Source organism: Astatotilapia calliptera, chromosome 14, assembly GCF_964374335.1.
Source record: "Astatotilapia calliptera chromosome 14, fAstCal68.1, whole genome shotgun sequence".
NCBI lineage: Eukaryota > Metazoa > Chordata > Actinopteri > Cichliformes > Cichlidae > Astatotilapia > Astatotilapia calliptera.
The window spans coordinates 20704880-20725225 of NC_137435.1; the positions used below are offsets into that span (position 1 = coordinate 20704880).

The 20346-nt window shown below is 39.0% G+C and overlaps 1 protein-coding gene across 5 annotated transcripts in view; it reads left to right on the top strand.

Moving 5' to 3' along the window:
- The window catches only part of LOC113036260 (leucine-rich repeat and fibronectin type III domain-containing protein 1-like protein), a 199619-nt gene that overhangs the window by 95765 nt on the left and 83508 nt on the right, over positions 1 to 20346 (top strand). For all 5 annotated transcript variants that reach the window (XM_080288731.1, XM_026192475.2, XM_080288728.1 and 2 more), the window contains exons 3-8: positions 14833 to 15049; positions 17326 to 17477; positions 17613 to 17866; positions 18023 to 18266; positions 18417 to 18574; positions 19352 to 19732. In XM_080288731.1, coding sequence (XP_080144857.1) covers positions 14857 to 15049; positions 17326 to 17477; positions 17613 to 17866; positions 18023 to 18266; positions 18417 to 18574; positions 19352 to 19732 — 1382 coding nt within the window. In that variant the 5' untranslated portion in view covers positions 14833 to 14856. The remainder of the gene's footprint in view (positions 1 to 14832; positions 15050 to 17325; positions 17478 to 17612; positions 17867 to 18022; positions 18267 to 18416; positions 18575 to 19351; positions 19733 to 20346) is intronic.

Here is a 20346-nt window from a genome sequence, read left to right on the forward strand (position 1 = left end):
GTAACACTCTGGGCAACTTTGGGCTGACTCAGCATGTAACAGAGGCCACACATAATAGAGGACACACTCTCGACCTACTGATCTCCAAGAGCCTGAGCATTTCAAACATTACTGTGTCTGATGTGGGCTTATCTGATCATTACTGTGTTTTCTTTGAAAGTAAAATCTCAGCCCACACAAATATATCAACAGCAGTGATCACAAAACGGTGTATAACTGAAGACAGTAGTGAGATCTTTAACCAGGTCTTCCCATTAACACCTGACCTGTCCAAAGGTTCAGTCAATGAGCTCGTCAATAGCTTTAATGCAAAAATGTTAAATGTAATGGACACTATTGCTCCCATTAAGGTGAAGGTTATCTCTGGAAGGAAAAAGTCTCCATGGAGAAACTCCACACTAGTGAAAAATGAAAAAAGAGAGTGTAGGAAAGCTGAGCGCAGATGGAGAAAAACAAACCTCCAGGTTCATTATGACATTTATAAAGAGAAACTTCACAATTATAATTTACAACTGAGGAATGCAAGAAGGTCCTACTTCTCTGACATCATCACTAAAAACAGCCATAATGCTCGGGTCTTATTTTCTACAGTTGACAGGCTAACAAACCCTCCTGTGCCAGTGGCAGCTGAACTTCATTCAACCATGGCCTGCAATGACTTTGCCAAATTCTTCACAGACAAAATCCAAAAGATTAGACAAGCAGTTGGTACATCAACAGCAGATCCAGGATATGTACTGTGTCCACCGAAAAACTGTTTAAACACCATCAAACAGTTTCACCCGATTAACAGCAAAGACCTGGAGGACATCTTAGGTCAACTGAACTCCCCCTCTTGCTGTTTAGATGTCCTGCCAACAAGTTTTTTCAAAAAGGTCTCAAAGACTTTAGAGTCAGACCTGTTACAGATCGTCAACTTTTCCTTAATGTCAGGTGTGTTTCCAGAACCACTAAAAACTGCTGTAATCAAACCTATACTGAAAAAGGACAATCTTGACAAGACACAAATGAAAAACTACAGGCCGATCTCAAATCTCCCATTTTTAAGTAAGATCATTGAAAAAGCAGTTTCTCAACAGCTCAATTACTTCTTAAAACAGAATAACTGCTACGATGCCTTCCAGTCAGGTTTTAGACAGAACCACAGCACTGAAACCGCTCTGACAAAAGTGTTTAATGACATATGTCTGAACACAGACAGTGGAAAAATGTCAGTCCTAGTTTTACTGGATCTAAGTGCAGCATTTGATACAGTTGACCACAACATATTACTCAAACGACTGGAGAACTGGGCAGGTCTTTCAGGAACTGTACTAAACTGGTTCAAAACATACTTAGAAAACAGGAAATACTTTGTATCAATAGGTAACTTCACATCTGAGCAGACAAGTATCACATGTGGAGTTCCCCAAGGTTCCATCTTGGGACCCCCTCTGTTTAACATTTACATGCTCCCACTGGCACAGATTATAAAGAACAACAAAATAAACTACCACAGCTATGCAGATGACACACAAATATATATCACAATGTCACCAGGAGACCGAGGCCCTGTACAGGCTCTTGGTAAATGCATTGAGGAAATCAATGACTGGTTGTGCCACAATTTTCTCCAACTAAACAAAAACAAAACTGAAGTAATAGTCTTTGGCGCCAAAGAAAAACGATTACAGGTCACCAGAGAACTTCAATCTATACATCTAAAAACCACAAACCAGGCGAGAAATTTGGGTGTAGTGATGGATGCAGACCTAAACTTAGAAAAACACATTAAGACAATAACAAAATCAGCTTACTATCACCTCAAGAATATTTCAAGGATAAAAGATCTGATGTCTCAACAGGACCTGGAAAAACTAGTCCATGCATTCATTTTTAGTAGGCTTGATTACTGTAACAGCATCTTTACAGGTCTACCTAAAAAATCAGTCAGACAACTACAGCTCATTCAGAACTCTGCTGCTCGAGTCCTCACTAAGACCAAAAAAGTGGACCACATCAGTCCAGCTCTGAGGTCTTTACAGTGGCTGCCTGTCCGTCAGAGGATAGACTTTAAAATTCTGATGCTGGCCTATAAAGCTCTGAATGGTTTAGGACCAAAATACATCAGTGACCTCCTGACCCAGTATGAACCTTCCAGATCCCTCAGGTCATCTGGATCCGGTCTTTTATCAGTTCCCAGAGTCAGAACCAGACACGGAGAAGCTGCATTCAGCTTTTATGCTCCTTATATCTGGAACAAACTCCCAGAAAGCCTCAGATCAGCTGAAACACTCAGTTTATTTAAATCCAGGTTGAAGACTCACCTGTTCTCAGCTGCATTTGAATAAAGCACCAAATCCACACTTTTAAGCTTAAATTTCAAAACTTACACTAACTACTGATCTTATCTATTTCTGATTTTATCTGTTTTGATTTTATATACTGTTTTGTTTGTTTGTTTGTTTGTTTGTTAAGTGGGTTTAGAGCTCTGGGTAGCTCCCCAGCTGGGTCTAGACTGGATCTAGAGAGTATTTTAAATTCAGGGAATTTAAAATAGAAAGTAGCTCGTCCACAGAAGGACTGGTAGCTCCCCTTACGATAAGGGTTCAGATCGCGCGAACAGGTGTGGGATTAGAGCTCTGGGTAGCTCCCCAACTGGGTCTAGACTGGGTCTAGAGAGTATTTTAAATTCAGGGAATTTAAAATAGAAAGTAGCTCGTCCACAGAAGGACTGGTAGCTCCCCTTACGATAAGGGTTCAGATCGCGCGAACAGGTGTGAAATGTGTGTGTTTAGGTAGTTTGTTTGTTTGCTTGTTTTAATCAATTTTAAATCATGCTTTTTATTTGTTTTTGTTTCTAATGTCTCTGTAAAGCACTTTGAATCACCTTGTTGTTGAATTGTGCTATACAAATAAATTTGCCTTGCCTTGCCTTGCAGTGGATTTTTTATTCTGGTTAATACAAAATTGAGGATTGTCCAAAGGAACAGATGTGGTGATGGTGGTGTTGATGTAGTGGCGATATACGAAAGGTCACACATGGGTTCCATCTATGTTTGTGGCAAAAGCATGACCTATAGAGTACAGTGAAGAATAAAGATTTCAAAAACCACTCACCTGTTTTGAATAATAAGGAGTTATTGTTTGGCGATTTTCAAAGCATTTTCATTCACGTGGTATTCCAGCAGTGAATTTTTGTTAATTCGCCTCTAAAAAACTTGGTGATTCAGCGGACTATATTGCACCATACAAATTTTAATGGCGTTGTCTTCCTGTCTTGCATATACAAAGTCTGCAAGATATATTCATACAGTATATCATTTTTTATGTGTTACTTCGGCAGGAATGAGCCTTACTGATTGCGAGATCAAAAGTTGCCAGTTGGAGTAAAATTCATCACCTGAGGCCCTCATATTAAATGAGATTCTTTTGAAATTCATAAGGATATGACATCATATCACCAGGACTTAGCTAGAGGCTAGGACAGGGGCTGCCATTATAAAGATATCTTTCAATGGGCATTTAAGAGAAGAGTGAGATGACATTTGCTTACCCAGAAGTTACAATCAGACCTTACTTTGTTAAGCCAGTGAAAGCAAACTTGGGGCCTGAATCAGTGCACATTTCAGAAAATTCAGTTATAAATTCAGATATATTTTTTAAAAGTCATTATTTTACTCTCACTGGGGTGTTATGGGGCATGTGAGTCAAGTCACCAGGTGACTATGAGTATTTTGAAGAGTAAGCTGTTTTTGGAAATGTTTTTTAATGCTTAAATGGAGATTTTAAATCTGTAGATGACTTAAAGGGGACATGAAATGCAACACATGTAAAGGCTAATTTACACCACTGAGCCCTGCTCTCAAAAATTGACCTAGATCTAAAACTGTCTGTGAAGCTGGATTTAAGAAATAAGTTTAAAAAAAAAGACATCCCTACTTTTTGCCCCCCAGTGGCCTTAATCCTCTTCCATAGATTCCCGACTGCTCCTGTAAGAAACTTTGTGATATTTGTGATGTCATGTACATATAGTAGGCTGTTATGTTGTAAACTGTCTCGATGTTCTTGGGAAGAGAAAGATTATTTTATTACCTGTCCTGATAGCATCAGCTGATTGCACTACTTGGTACACTCCAGTGAACCACCTGGCTCAAACAGGCTCTTCGAGTGCAGCTAGCCAAACAGCAACAGTCAATTACTGCTAACGAGACAGACAGTGAAAGTGGACGGTATATCCTAGGGCTGCTCAATTAATCGAATTTTAATCAAGATTACGATCTGGGCTTTCAACGATCATTAAAATTGATTGAGCCGATTATTAGCCCCTCCCTCATTTATCCGCGACACCTTAAAGGCCGGTCCTTGAAAATATTGTCGGGCATAAACCAGTCTGTGGCGCAAAAAAGGTTGGAGACCACTGATTAAGAGGACCCGAGGGAAGCTCGGAAAGCTAAGCAGAAGTTATTTGGAGAGGAGAGTGACTGCTGTTGGTTGAAAAGAGAGGTAAAAAAAACTTCAGTGGTGTTGCACACTATTTTATATTATTTTTTAAAGTCATTGTTAAATAAATATCGTCAAATAATCAAGATCTCAATTTCAGTGAAAATAATCGTGATTATCATTTTTGCCATAATCGAGCAGCCCTAGTATATCCTCAGTTTCTTAACATAAAGCTCAACCAGGGGCAGCCCAAATCTGACCTGATTTTAAGGTTTAGTGCCCTTATTTCTCTCTGAGTTATTGATTCTGTCACTAGCTAGCTAACATAAACTAACGTAAGTCTATCAGCCGCAACCAACCAACCACATGACATCATGTTCTGACAGAAGATGGTGATAAAATGTTTTTAAAACGTTAGCTTTAAGCAGTGTTTGGGAGTAACGGAATACATGTACTGCTGTTACGTATTTAAAATACAAAATATGAGTAACTGTATTCCGTTACAGTTACCGTTTAAATGGGTGGTATTTAGAATACAGTTACTTTGTTGAAATAAATGGATTACACGGCGGTCTTTTCCTGTTTCATATGTTAGGCTGTCCCCCTCTCTATTTTTGGTAATTCCGGTGGAAACTCAAACAAAACAAGCGTTGAGAGGCTCTAATGCCTGTGTCTCAATCTCGTGGCCCATGTCACCTCACTTGCAGGCCGCATAATGACGTGAAGAAATATTTTAAAAAATTAGTCAAAAAATTATGTATTATAAAGGCAATAGTCAGAGTGTTACAGGCATAGCCCTAAAGAATGTAGCCTCATGGGCAGTGTAGTCCGTGCTGCAGCGAGAATGGACTGCCATACCAGTTTTGTGTCTGTGAGCACAAGGGAGGGAGAAAAAGGAAATGTACGAGCTGTCACCGAGCAGAAACAGGAGATGGAAGCATGTAAATATAATAATAACCACTGCAACCAAGAAGAGTGGAGTGTCTGAGGAGCCCAGTTGTAAGTAAGGTATTAAGACCTGACTGTACACTGTGTTTGTGTTTTCGTCCGAAACAATAAGTTCCGTTGGAGCAGTCTTTCAACGCCTCTCTCTGTGTCTCGCAAGCAAAGTTGACCCAGACAACAAAGTAAAGCTAGTTTTCGGCAACGACCCTGACACAGAAACTGACGTATTAGCCAGAGGTCCCTTTACTATGGTTCGGAGCCGTGGACCTGTTTTATATACACGCCGAATAGTTTTCTATACAAGATCGCTGCAAAAAGTGCAGCCTTACCTAATGTCCACCTACTGTTACTCATTTTATATTTAGATTTAAAAATCTAAATTAGACAGAACTAAACCTTTATCTTGAGCATTTTTGCATCATCACTTCATTCCCTGCTCATTCACAGTATCATTCTTTTTATCTGACAACTAGCTTTTTATTCATTTTCATTTCTGTTATGTTTATTTATACCTGTGGTGCTTTCTGATGTTTCTCGCCTGCTGATTTTTGCTCTCCCTCTTTCTTTTTCCATTATGTGTGTCTGTAGTAATATGCGTTGCAAATTGCTTCAGATGGGACTGTAATAACACTGCTCTCTTAGTTCTCAAATCTCACAACTAATCCATTTCTGCTTGTGTGACCTTTAGTAAATTCTGCTTTGTGATGTCACATCCTTGATATTTACAATGTGAATGCTGTAAATATTGTTTTTCTTTTGTTTTCCATTTTGCTGTAAATGCATTATGTTCACTGGGTTTGGAGTACTTTGATCATGTCTTGTTCTTTCCGACTGAAGAGCACAGGCTTAATCGGAGGACACAAGGGACCACGAGGGGCTGTCATCACAGCGAGCGTCAATATGACCTGTGAAGATTTTTGTTTTTTAGGGGGTTTTCTTCTCAGAAATTGGGGATTTTTTCCCCAGTGTGCATTGCTAATTACCGCTTCCTTCAGATCTCTCCAGTATAAGTGAAGTCTAAACACTCCAAAGCAATTCTGCTAGTGTGTTTGAATGTCTTGCTTTTTTTTTGCACAGAGTAGAAATCCCTGTTTTTTTTCTGCTACAATATCTGGCCTAAACACACTGAAAAATACCCTGTCTGGGAGCAGCTGATTGATTCCCTATTGCTAAGGAGAGATCATACTGTCAAGCAAAACAAAGAAACTCAGTGTGTTTGTGTCTTACTTTGCAAAAACATACAAATTCACAGTGTTTTTCTGGTAGTTTTTACAATTGCTTGTAAAAAAAAAAGCTGTAGTGTAATTATCTCAGAATGATGCTGGGTGCAATTAGGTGTTGTTTTTAAGCGCTGACATTTCTGGTGATATGAAGAAATTTACCAGATTTTGTTGATTTGACATCCAGTATAACAGGTTGTTTAAGGAAAAAGATTTAAATCAGTTAAGGATATTTATGTGGCACTTTTATTTAACTTTATGGCCCTATGACATTTATGCTTTTTAGATACTTTTTAGACCTTTTGTTAGCCAAAGAGGCATTTATGAATATCTGGCACATGTAACACTGATGGGTCTTGATAGCATGTACACTATCTATAATTAACACATACATTATGAACACCTATGTCAATAAAGTGCTCTTGTCTGTATTATCCATCCATTCAAGGTCACACAGGGGTGTTAAAATCCATTCCAGTTGTCATTGAAGAAGCAAGGTAAACCCTGTACAGATGGCCAGTTGATCATAGGGCACAAAATATTATTGCTTGTTAAATGTTATTGCTGCTGTAGGCAAATGCTACTAAAGCATCCAGTGCCACTTCACTCCCATCCCCTGACAGATCTGACCAAAGCACCAAAGTGTGTTCTTCTTGTTAAACAGTAAAACACTTTGGCAAATGGGGCTATGGGGACACTGCAGGACTGCTTTGTGGACACAGGCTAAAGTGCACCACATCGAGAAGACGTTCACAGTTTGACTGAAGGACAGAGGATGAAGGAATATATCAAATTTTGTGAATACACCATTTTACCAGCCACAACTACTTTGTGAACAATAAGCAATGGATCACTTTTGACCTGAAAGAAATGCTTAATTGAAAGTTAAAAGCCTTCAGGTCTGGGCACAGGGATGAACTAAAGAGAGAGGAGCATGACCTAAGGGTGAAACTGAGAAAAGGAGGTGATTCTTACAAAACAGCATGAAGGATGTGTTGAATGTAATGAAGAAAATCATTGGTTTTAAAGTAGCAGGCAGCCAGTGGGTAGCCTGGAGCGAGCAAATGAACTATACACAATACAGTTCCAACAGGTTCAGCTCACAGCCATTTGTGGCTTCCTTCATCATGCACCCTGGTGTCTACACACCTTCACTACCTTCACTGATTTGGCGCTTATCTCCTTCTTCCTGTCAAACGAACTCTGTGGATCAGCCCCATAACAATATCTGATAAACATCTGAATTGACTGTGAAACAGCTGGAGAAATCAAACCAGAAGAAAGCTGCTGTTATTGAGAGAAGAGACAGAGAAAGTCAGTAAAATTATCTCCCTCTTATGAATTACTCGCTGTCTGACAGATAGGTTGCAGTATGTGAGACTGGGCAGTGACTAGAGATGGCACGCTACCACTTTTCTATGTCTGATACCGATATCATAAATTTGGATATCTGCCGATACCGATATGAATATGATATAGTGTTTTTTTAATCAATAAAACTGTTTTTTTAATATATTGCTGCATTTTGTATAAGTTCATACTCAAGTTTAAATAAACAGCAACACTAAAGCTATTCTGTTATACCTGTGTGTAAAAAATACACTGCACCCAAAATATTTCATAGTTCAGCAATACTGATCAATCTAATAAACTTAAACCTACACAATTCTCCCTATTCTGGTATTTTAAAGAGTACTTAGCAGAAATATTAAGCAACCTAACTAATAGGGTTGCAAACTCCCAGCAAAAAAAAAAAAAATAGGGAACCACCCCCCACCCTCCACCTCATAACGCTTAATCAACGTAATCAACTTTAAATTGATGCAGTGTGGGGAAAAAAATGCACAGAAATAAATTATTTTTCAAGAATAATTAAATAGATTCAACTTCTTTCTTCAACAGAATTGCAGACAGCACAGATGCTGCCTTCCCAAAGGAAAAAGTACTATAGCTTACTAGGGTATATTAGACTTAACAGTTACAATATACAGTAATGGACTTCTATACAATTTACATCAGATTAAAACTTTGGGTGTAAGATACAGATAATTATTTATTAAAAGCTAGACATTTTAAATGAGAATAAGAAAGAAAAGTATGTCTTTGTGCCCCCTTTTCCCTGTTCGTGCCCTATCGGCCCCCTTGGCTAAACTTTGCTAGATCCGCCCCTGCACAGTTACCAGCCGTCAGCTACGTAGAAAAAGATCCTGGTGTAGAAAGTAATATTAAATAAATTCTAACAACAGCTTATCAAGCTTAAACGTGCTGCTATTCAGCCGCTGGTTTCCTCTTTCTGGTGCGAAGTGAGCAATAAACAAACAAGAGAGACGGACTCGCGACAGAAAAGCCGATCAGCTGATCATTGATCAGTTTCACGATTGAAGTAGCAGCAAGTAGAAGCAGTCGCTCCATATATCGGTTGTTAAGCTTAAGCTGTTTTACTTCTCTCTGGGATAAATTCATCGGAGATGAAATGCTGGTTTGGTAGCGAGGCTATAAATACACACAGCCGCTCTATCACGTGAGCTCACTGCTCCAACGTGCTACGGTTATGAGCCAAGTTACGCCGTGTCGCAAGTTTTGTGAGGTGCTTTTTTGATATTTAATGGATCGGATTACATTTTTTTATTTTTATCCGATATCCGATCCAGTAATTCACGTCAGTATCGGATCAGTCCATCTCTAGCAGTGACATGTCTGATTTGGTGGTGTGCAGTACAGGAACTCCACAAGTGACTGTCCCCATTCCTATTCAGCTTCCGAGCCTCCAAATTTCAGTTGTGTATGTCTGTTCTGGAACACAGAATGTTGATGTTGACATCTTGGAGGAATACAAGTGGCCTTGCATTATTATCAACAACAGACTAAACTGGAAAACCAGCACAGAGGCTCTACGAGCAGAATTTTTCTTTCTGGAGGAAGATGAGATCCTTCAAATTACACAGCAAAATATTGGAGATTGTCTGTCAGTCAGTTGTGGCGAGTGCAGTGTGCTTTGCTGCGGTCTGCTGGTGGAGCAGCATCAGACACCAAAAGACTGAATAAACTGATGAGAAAGGCCTGGTCTGTGAGTGGTTGTAAACTGCAAAGTATTATGGTGGAGACCAGATTTTTGAGCATTTCCCGACCAGGTGTTCTGAAATAAGACCAACAAAACAAAGAAAATAAAAATGGAAATCAACTAGAATCACTTCTGATCTGTTTTACTTAGCAAAAGCAGATTTTTTTGTGTTAATTTTGTGTTTGTCCCTAAATTTCTCCATTTACTGTTTCAGCTGGTTCCGACCAGTATCTTAACAAACCATTAGCAGAGCATTTTTATTGTATTTCAAATTATTGCCAGCAATTATAATGGCCCAATCTAAGTGGCAGCAAATACACACAGCTTGCATTTGTTTCTGTGGTGTTATTAGTTCTTTACAGACAAACAGGCATGGCTGTAAGTAAGGGTGGGTGACTCATCACCAGCATCCCCATTGAATTCCACATAAAGCAAAAAACATATATCCATAATTGAATCGCCTGAAACCCCCATAGTCTGGATGAGTGAGAAAACCAAGTGAGGTATATCTAAATGTTCAAAGTGTAGCAGTTATTACACTGAAGATACGTTATGAATACATAGGATCTGGATGAGTGGGTTAAGGGCATGAAGGATTCATGGAAAATAAACACATTAAAGAGGCATTACAATAAAATGGAAAGAGCCCCTTTTCACATATGGGATTCATTCAGTCACTTTTACAATAGTGTTTCTCACAGCTTGATCAGTCTTCAGACAAAGCCTATTGTGAGGACCATTTTCAAAATTTAGGCCTCTTTTCAATTGTCAAGAAAGTACCCCGAGGCACACAGGCTCAGCAAGGGACGTCTCTTTTGTATAGCGAATATGTAAAATGTACCATCCGTGGTTATTTTAATCTTATTGCCAATAAAAAAAAGAGCTAGTGAGATGTATTAGAGCGATCAAATGCTTTTTTGTGGCTACCCATTATTATGAATGGACACATTCAGAATTGTTAAGTGTTGAAAGTGGTATGTAGATAAAGACAGATACATTATTGTCATGATTTTTAAGGAAAAGTCACCATGGTGTCCATTCAAGCAATGGCAGTGGTGAGAGGTAAGCAACATTACTATAACTGTTAAACCTGTGATGAAAATTTGGTAGGAAGTGAGACATGTTTAAAAGAACCATGTGGGAAACCCAATTTTTTGCCCCAGGAATTGTAGAAACTGCATTTAAACTTTAGGCTTCTAATCAAGATCTGTATCATCCAAACTCAGCTGATATCATATCATTTGAAGGAAGGAGACATACAATCAATCTGGATAGGGAAAAAAGATACATTTGATACAGTTTAAAAATTAAATACTTCAAACATCTTGAAATAAAAATAATAATAATAACAATGTCAGAGTTTAGATTCTGTCCGCCACAGAGTACACATGAGATAAATTAAGGCAATATGTATAAGGAAACTGAAGTCCCAGCAAGAGAATGAAAATTTCCTTTTGCTGTAACTCATAGTCAGAATACGAATACATGATTCAGATTAACACATTACAATTGTTAAAGGCAAACTTTGTGTAGCTTCAGCCAATTTAAATCACTGTTCTTATGTTTCATATTCTCAAACATGAACTGATAGAGAATTGTTTTTTTTCCTTTTTTCTTAATTTTTCTAAACTTTTTTTTGAAGTATGATGATTGCTATGTTTTGACTTGGGTTCTACCCCTTTGTTAAACAGAATAGAATTAATATATTGAATGACAAGCAGCTAGAGCATAGTGGGCTGCAGAGTGACAGAGTAAGACTTGTAACATCACATTTTGCACATTACTGAAGAGCTTCATGTGATGCATTCATCTTGGTTTGTAGTTGAAGTAATGGAGCGAGTTAAGTGTGAAGAGAAAATGAAATATAAGGCTCGATGACAGAAAAATGTGAATAATGTGTTGCATGAAGGAAATGTGAGGGAGGTACAGTAGAATCTTACTGTGATAAACAAACGCATTGTCAGCTGCTATGATGAGTTGAGAAACCATACTTAGCAAACAGGTACATCTTAGGCCTCTGAATGTTCTTATGTATATCAGATATAACAACATCATCCTGTTGTCTAGCAACCACCTATCAGTGGGTTAAAATGACTCACCTTTAGCATTTGTGGACCTATAACACCTTATAAAAGCATTGTGTTATTTAATTGGATGACATCAAATTTATATACCTTATAAAAAATGTATTATGTTCTAATCTATATTAGAGATGGACCGATCCGATATTACGTATCGGTATCGGTCCGATACTGACCTAAATTACTGGATCGGATATCGGAGAAAAATAAAAAATGTAATCCGATCCATTAAATATCACAAAAGCACCTCACAAAACTTGCAACATGCCGTAACTCACCTCAGAACGTTAGCAAGTCGGAGCAGTATGCATCACCTGATAGAGCGGCTGTGGCATGCGGGACCTGTCGGTGGTCTGGATAGCATTTGGAGCTTCGCTAGCAACCCGGCATTTCATCTCCGACAAAGTTATCCCGAGAGAAGTAAAGCAAGTGTGTAAGTCCATCTCTGAATGTTTGTAAAGCATTCCTGCGTTAAGCTTAACAAACGATATATGGAGCGACTGCCTCTTCTTGCTGCTACTTCAATCATGAAACTGCTTAACGATCAGCTGATCGGCTTTTCTGTCTCAAGTCCGTGTCACCAGAAAGAGGAAACCAGCGGCTGAACAACAGCAGCACGTTTAAGCTTGATCAGCTGTTGTTAGAATGTATTTAATATTACTTTCTACTCGAGGATCTTTTTCTACGTAGCTGACGCTGGTAACTGTGCAGGGGCGGATCTAGCAAAGTTTAGCCAGGGGGGCCGATAGGGCATTAACAGGGAAAAGGGGGCACAAAGACATACTTTTCTTTCTTATTCTCATTTAAAATGTCTAGCTTTTAATAAATAATTATCTGACACCCAAAGTTTTAATTTGATGTAAAATGAATAGAAGTCAATTACTGTATATAGTGACTATTAAGTCTAATATATATATACCCTAGTAAGCTATAGTACTTTTTCCTTTGGGAAGGTACCATCTGTGCAGTCTGCAATTTTGTTGAAGAAAGATGTTGAATCTATTTAATATTTCTTGAAAAATAATTGATTTCTGTGCATTTTTTTTCACACTGCATCAAATTAAGGTTGATTACGTCGATTAAGCATCATGAGGTGGAGCGTGAGGGGTGGTTCCCTATTTTTTATTTATTTATTTTTGTTGTTGCTGGGAGTTGGAACCCTATTAGTTAGGTTGCTTAATATTTATGCTAAGTACTCTTTAAAATACCAGAATAGGGAGGATGGTGTAGGTTTAAGTTTATTAGATTGATCAGTATTGCTGAACTATGAAATATTTTTTTTTTGCATACAGGTATAACAGAATAGCTTTAGTGTAGTTGTTGTTTTAAACTTGAGTATGAACTTATACAAAATGCAGCAAGATATTTAAAAAACAGTTTTGTTGATTAAAAAACACTATACTTCTTCTGCTCACCTTCAAGGCCCTTCATAACCTCGCTCCTTCTTACCTTTCTGACCTGTTAACCACCACTTGTTCTGCCCGTTCACTTCGTTCTTCTTCTTCTGTCCAGCTTACTGTACCTTCCTTCCGCCTCACCACCATGGGAAGCAGAGCTTTCAGCTGCTCTGCTCCCAGGTTGTGGAATTCTCTGCCCCCTGAAATAAGAAATATTGGTTCTCTCCCCCAGTTTAAATCCCAACTCAAAACTCATCTGTTCAAATCTGCATATTCACTGTGAATCCACTGTTTGTTCATTTTATCTTGTGCTTTATTTTATTGTTCTTATTCTGCCATTGTTTTACTAAGTGTTTTATCCTATTGTAAAGTGTCCTTGGGTGACTTGAAAGGCGCTCATAAATAAAATTTATTATTATTATTATTATTATATCGGATTCATATCGGTATCGGCAGATATCCAAATTTATGATATCGGTATCGGTATCGGACATAAAAAAGTGGTATCGTGCCATCTCTAATCTATATTACATATTACAATCTCATTACCCTGAATGTTAAAAGGGAGTTTTTCCTTCCCACTGTCGCCAAAGTGCTTGCTCATAGGGGGTCATATGATTGTTGGGTTTTTCTCTGTATCTATGAAGTGCCTTGAGGCGACTTTTGTTGTGATTTGGCGCTATATATATAAAATTGAATTGAATTATGCAGCCTGATAAAAGCATCATATCATTTTTATTTTAATGACACCATCATATTACCTGGCAACCACCTAACAATGGTCTAAAATGGCATTTAAGTAGTAGAGCAGGACATGGGCATGCACTAATTATCAGTTAATGGAAGGAAATACATTGCATGCCACAGAAAGAGTCAAATAAAAAAGGGTGGCAGAAAAGTAGATATCTATGAGTAAGCAAGTTACTATTTTTGTTCTGTGTACATTAAAAAAGGATATGATCGTATTATGCTTTCTATTTTTAATGCATAAGATTCACTCTTTGGACTCTAACATAAATGGAAACACTGGATATTTAAAATATTCAGATGCTATAGTAGACTGTCACGCCTTGTTAATAATGTTCTTTTTAGAGTTTTTGAGGCTTCAAGGTAGAAGCCGGTTAGAGAAGTAGCAGACAAGACCCCCTGCTGAACAGAATTTCCATGGCACAGATATACCTGTTAGTCAAACTGGTACGACTAACATAGCGCTGCCTACTGAAACACAGATATAAAATCACGAGTTATTTTTGGTGTGAGAGTGTGAGAGTGGAACTCTTTTTTTTGGTAAACTGTGACATGTAGAAGTGCATCCTTGATGACTTTGCTGACACTTTGAGAACCACATTTGTTTTTTCATATAACCCAAACTGTAAAGAAGAGAACCTTTTTGGACAATATAATTTTGCTTGGAGATTGCCTTACCTACGAGCTGTTGGCTGCCACACAGTCTGGTAAACTATGACTACGATTGCATGTACTTGTATTGAAATGCAACAAGGTGACTACTGCCAACTGTGAATCAAATCATAGTGTTTAGATTTTTAAAGTCCTGCAGTTGGCTGGCTGATTTTTCAAGCTAACAAAGACAGACTTCACCTTTGATTCACCTCAGTTTGCCACTTTCTGACATTATCCTTTTTATGTATATCTGCTTCTTCATCATATCTACTTTAAATTATTGCTCTTTCCTTTCTGTCTTCCAGTTACCCTGTTGCCAGTGGAGGATAATGGAACGGCTGTGGTTCTCTTTGCTGTTGCTGGCAGCAGCATGCAGGGGACAGCCGTGTCCGAAACGCTGCATGTGCCAGAGCCTTTCCCCATCTCTCGCTATCCTCTGCTCCAAGACGGGCTTGCTGTTTGTTCCTGCTGCCATTGATCGACGCACCGTGGAGCTACGGCTTCAGGAGAACTTTATTACAGGTAACTGCGTTCCAGTCTGTCCTGCATTTCATTATTTTAATATGCCTCTGAAATTTGACTAGTATTCCAGCCTTTTGCAGCGAGTTTGCTTGGTTTGGCTGTATACATGAAAATGAACTAAAAGGCTGGCTGATAATTGGCAGCATATTTATCTTATTTCAGAACACTTGGTTGTAACTGAAGAGTTTGTTAACAGTGAGTACAAATGTTGGCTTCAGTCACGAAGCTTTTCTGTTGTCTCTGCCTGACAATGACTAATTTTTTTCTCATGAGCCTGAGTATTTCTTTTTAACTTTAATACTTTTTTTGTTATTTATGGTTCAGCATAGTTAAGCTCATTCATGATTCATCTGCTTATATCAAAGAGTGACTTTGAAACATACTTATTTTATAAGAACTGAAGTGCTGCTTTATCTTGTTATTTTAATCTGGATTCCCGTTAGTGCTCTATTCCTAGGTTCTCCAAAACAAAAGGCACACAAGCTATAAAAAAAGATCTAACAGTACCCTGAATGATCATTTAAATTTTAATTAATTTAAGTTTTGCATTACCCTGTTTGAGAGAACCACATTCAGTCTTCCTCTTATGTGTTGGTTTTACTTATTATCCTAAACTGTTTTATTTAGCCTTTTGTTTTTTCTATATTTTGTCAGTTTGTCTATTTATCTTTCTGTGAATTTGCTCACCATATATTTGCTTTCAATTTGACTTTTTTCTTGTATTAATTGTGACTTTTATCGAGCTGTATATTCTCCTGCATTCTCCGATCACCTTTCTTCTTTTCCCCTTCCTAGCTTCTGTTAGGTTTGTTGTTAATGTCATTAACATTCACATATGGAGTTTATTTTTATGAACAGTTTAATAGCATGAATGGACCAACAACTGGTTGAACAGAAAAATGAATTGAATCAATAGTTTTTATGGCTGAGGAGTCATATTTTCTGAAAAGTTGGCTGATGTCTGGAGGGACCTGACTTGCCCAGACCCACATAGCAAGCAGGTCTGGCCTGGATCTGGTATCAAGCTGGCACTACTGGTTGACTTCTGGCAAGACTTATGTCATCCAGATATGGGCCAGGCCTGGCATAGATGGTACTGTCTATGTGATGGCATGCCACATCTAGCCCAATTGTGGTTTGGGTTATGTGGCCCAGGCTCATAGAAAACAGGTCTGGCCTGGATCTGGCATCAAGCAGGCACTTCTGACTGACTGGTGTCGTGGCAAGGTGTATGTCAACCAGATGTGCACCAGGCCTGGCATAGATGGCACTGTCTATGTGATGGCATGCCATATCTGGCTCGATTGTGGTTTGGGTTATGTGCCCCAAGCCCATAGAAAACAGGTCTTCCCTGAATCTGGCATAAAGCTGGCACTTCTGACTGACCGGTGTCATGGCGAGGTGTATATCAACCAGATGTGGGCCATGTCTGGCAATGATGGCACTATTTATGTTCCTATTTTCCTATTTTAGTTAGAAGACCCAAATGCCATGTTGCAATACTATACTGCTATTGTTGCCAACATTTCAAATGCAGATTTGACAGGATTGTGTACATTTTATCCAAAACCTAGTGACAATTTACTTTATGAATGTAATTAGGAAGCACTCAGTCTAGGGAAAGTGTGTGATTGGGTGAATGTGGCATGTTGTATAGAGTATTTTGCGTAATCCAATAGAGTAGAAAAGCGCTATATAAGAATCAGTCCATTCACTGCGAACAGAGTTTTGTCATGTTACTTTTGCACTATTATGTTTCGGCACATGTTGTTATTACATGGCTTGATAAAGGTACACATTAGGCTGATATCTGGGCCAGCAGTGTGTCTGCAACTGGCCCGTGGCTGCACACAACTTAAACATGGCGGACCTTTGGTGGCCCAGATCAGGTTTGCCAGAGGTAATCCACACATGGGCCAGCACAGGACCACCAGTGTGTCTGCAGCTGGTCTTGTGCTGGCCCATGTGTGGGCCACCTCTGGCAAACCTGATCTGGGCCACCAAAAGGCCATCATTCCTTGTGGTATGTGGGCCATGTGTAAGCACATTGTGTGGGCCAGATTGGGGACATACCAATTTTGCTATGTGGGGAATGTCCTCCTTACCGTGTAGGAACTCTATTGCCCAATGTCATGGGGATTCCACTTTTCAGCCCCCCACTCAACATATTTACAGTTCATGAGCCAGCTGATGACTTCTCTGTGTACAGTATATAATGATTCTTAATTTACTTTGTTGATGAGGTCTTTTTATGTGTTTATTACGCTTGTTTCCAGCTGTCAGAAGAAAGGACTTTGCCAACATGACCAGCTTGTTGCATCTAACCCTGTCCAGAAACACCATCAGCCAGATTCTTCCTTCTGCTTTTAGTGACCTGCGACGCCTGAGAGCGCTCCACCTAGACTCTAATAGATTAACTGTGATAAAGGTAACATGGGTGGCTGGATGGATGACATTGAATTAAAAAGAGAGATCCCTGGTTTATTATAATCCACTCACATGTCGTTATCATTTCTTACTTACACCCACTCACTGCCTTTTGTTTTTCTTTTTTGACAACCAGGATGACCATTTTAAAGGTCTGACCAACCTTCGGCATCTGATCCTGGCCAATAACCAGCTTCACTCTATATCTCCCCATGCCTTTGATGACTTTCTGTCCACACTGGAAGACCTGGACCTTAGTTACAATAACCTTGCCCAGGTGCCCTGGGACACAATTGGACGCCTAACCAATGTCAACACCCTAAATATGGATCATAACCTCATAGAAAATGTTCCCCAGGGAGTATTCACCAACCTGCACAAACTGGCAAGGTAAGGACATAGAAAAGGGCAAATGGTGTGTTTTTTGTGATGTACAAATGCAGCATTGAATTGGTATATTGTTGCCTCTCCCTATTGGTTTTATAAATAACTCCCTTCTTCTCTTGTCCGTCCCTCCCCTTCTTTCTGTATGCCGTCCTTTAACAGGTTAGACATGACGTCGAACAAGCTAAAGAAAATTCCCCCAGACCCATTGTTCCTTAGAATCCCAGTTTATGCCAAGTCCAAAGGCTCCCCCCTCTCCTCTCTTGTGTTGAGTTTTGGAGGTAACCCTCTTCACTGTAACTGTGAACTTCTGTGGTTGAGGAGACTAACCAGAGAAGATGATCTGGAAACGTGCGCCTCTCCCCCAGACCTTAGTGCCAAGTATTTCTGGACTATACCGGAAGAGGTGATACTTTTTGCAATTTTTTAATAATTTTATGCAGTAATTGAAAAAAATGGCAAAGTTTGACACTAGGCTTTTTTGTTCTATAACAAAAATAATAATAATATATCACTTTGACATTGGAAGTGTGACCTTATCTTTTTTTCATGGTAGGAGTTTATTTGTGACCCACCAGTTCTAACACGAAAGTCACCTCATACTGTGGCTATGGAAGGTCAGCCTGCCAGTCTGAAGTGCAAAGCAAATGGTGACCCTGAGCCTGAAGTCCACTGGATCAGCCCTGAAGGGCGACTCATATCCAATGGATCCAGGTAATAACAACAACATATGGTCTAGTTTAATCCAGTATACTACATTTCTTCCCTGTACATTGTAAATTCATTGAAAAATTAAAGTTGTGGTATTAATCTATGGAATATGACTTGCCCACTGAGTTTGCCACTATACATCTGGCAAACACACAGGCATATGCAACAGAGTTTTTACAATATTCTGCTCTTCCAGTTTTGTGCTATGTCAGAAAGTCAGATATTGTAGGGGGGTGTAGGCACTTGACATGTGCGGGCCAATCTCAAATGGTTCAGGACAATATTTGTTAAGGCCATAATCTCCTCACCTATAATGTATTGCTAAAATTTTCACTGGGTAACCCACTTGGCACAGGTATGAGTGCCTAGTTATGGTTTTGCATTAAAAACATGTATTATAAAATCACTGACAGTGTTTTGAGTGTTGTAACTCTTTTCTTTCAAAAGTCTTTTTTGATTCAGCAGTTGTAATTTGTATTACTCAAATTACAAAGGAAAATACATAAGTAGCATTTTTCTTGTCAAGTGCCACCTTTGGTTATGCCAAAGCACACAGTTAGAAACATTAGCATAACAGTCATTCTAAATATTGTCAACGTACCGTAGATATTGGTGGTATGATATTGTCAGTATCAGATACTCCTTATAATAATATCCAGTTTATCTAATAAGAATCCAGCAGACAGCTTACTTTTCGTAACATTCACATTTGACTTCATGTATCGATCAATTGATTGCTATCTTAATGATATTTCATTTTCCATTTCACTTTTTTTTCAGAACATTAGTCTTCCCTAATGGAAGCCTAGAGATCAATGTAACATCCCTAAAGGATTCAGGAAACTTCACCTGCATTGCGTCAAACACGGCAGGTGAATCCACGGGAAGGGTGGAGCTAGTCGTCACAGCAATGCCCCATCTGGCAAACAGCACAAGCCGCAGTCGAGATCCTTCTTCTGAACCAGCCCCTTCTGACATCCTGACCTCCTCCAAGGTTGCACTTCCCAACAATGAGACAAGAGGAGCAGACAGGAGGGTTTCATTGGTGGAGCTGACAGGAAACTCTGCCCTCATTAGATGGAGCAGTCAAACCCCTACATCTGGAGTCAGGATGTTCCAAGTCCAGTACAACAGCTCTGGGGACGACACACTCGTTTACAGGTTTGTCTGTCTGCACTGTCAATTCATTATTTGCCTTGTGTCTTTAAATTTTCTGTCTGATGTTTCTATGGTGTCATAATAGTAAAATGCATTTATCTATCTGCCTTTATGAGTTTGTAAGTGTGTGTATGGGTTTCTATGCATGGTTCTGTGTGTATCTGCAGCTTTGTGTAAGTTAATCAAGAGACATCAGCAAATGCAATGAGGATGAGGGCAGATGATAATGATAGTGTCATCCAGTCGTAAAAGTCTAATCAGGCGAAATGATAAAGACATCTGTGGTGGAACAGAGCCATTGTTGGGTACGGTGAATACGGGGGAATAAGGGCCAAATGTCACAAATGTCTGTTGAACAAGTTACAACGGTTGTCATTTAGTTTGCTTTATTGCTGTCCTGATGAGTTTGCTGTATGCTTTCTTTGTCAGCATTTACATTATAAATTTATGAATGAGTTAGTATTAAATGTTTTGTGGCTTTGTTTGAGGAGGACGGCAATGTCAGCACTATGTCAGATGTGACTCTGATTTGATCTGAGTGTCAAATATAGTTAACGTGTTAATGTGGAAAAGGGAGGAACATTACGTTAAGAAATGACTGAATCAAGAAGATACAT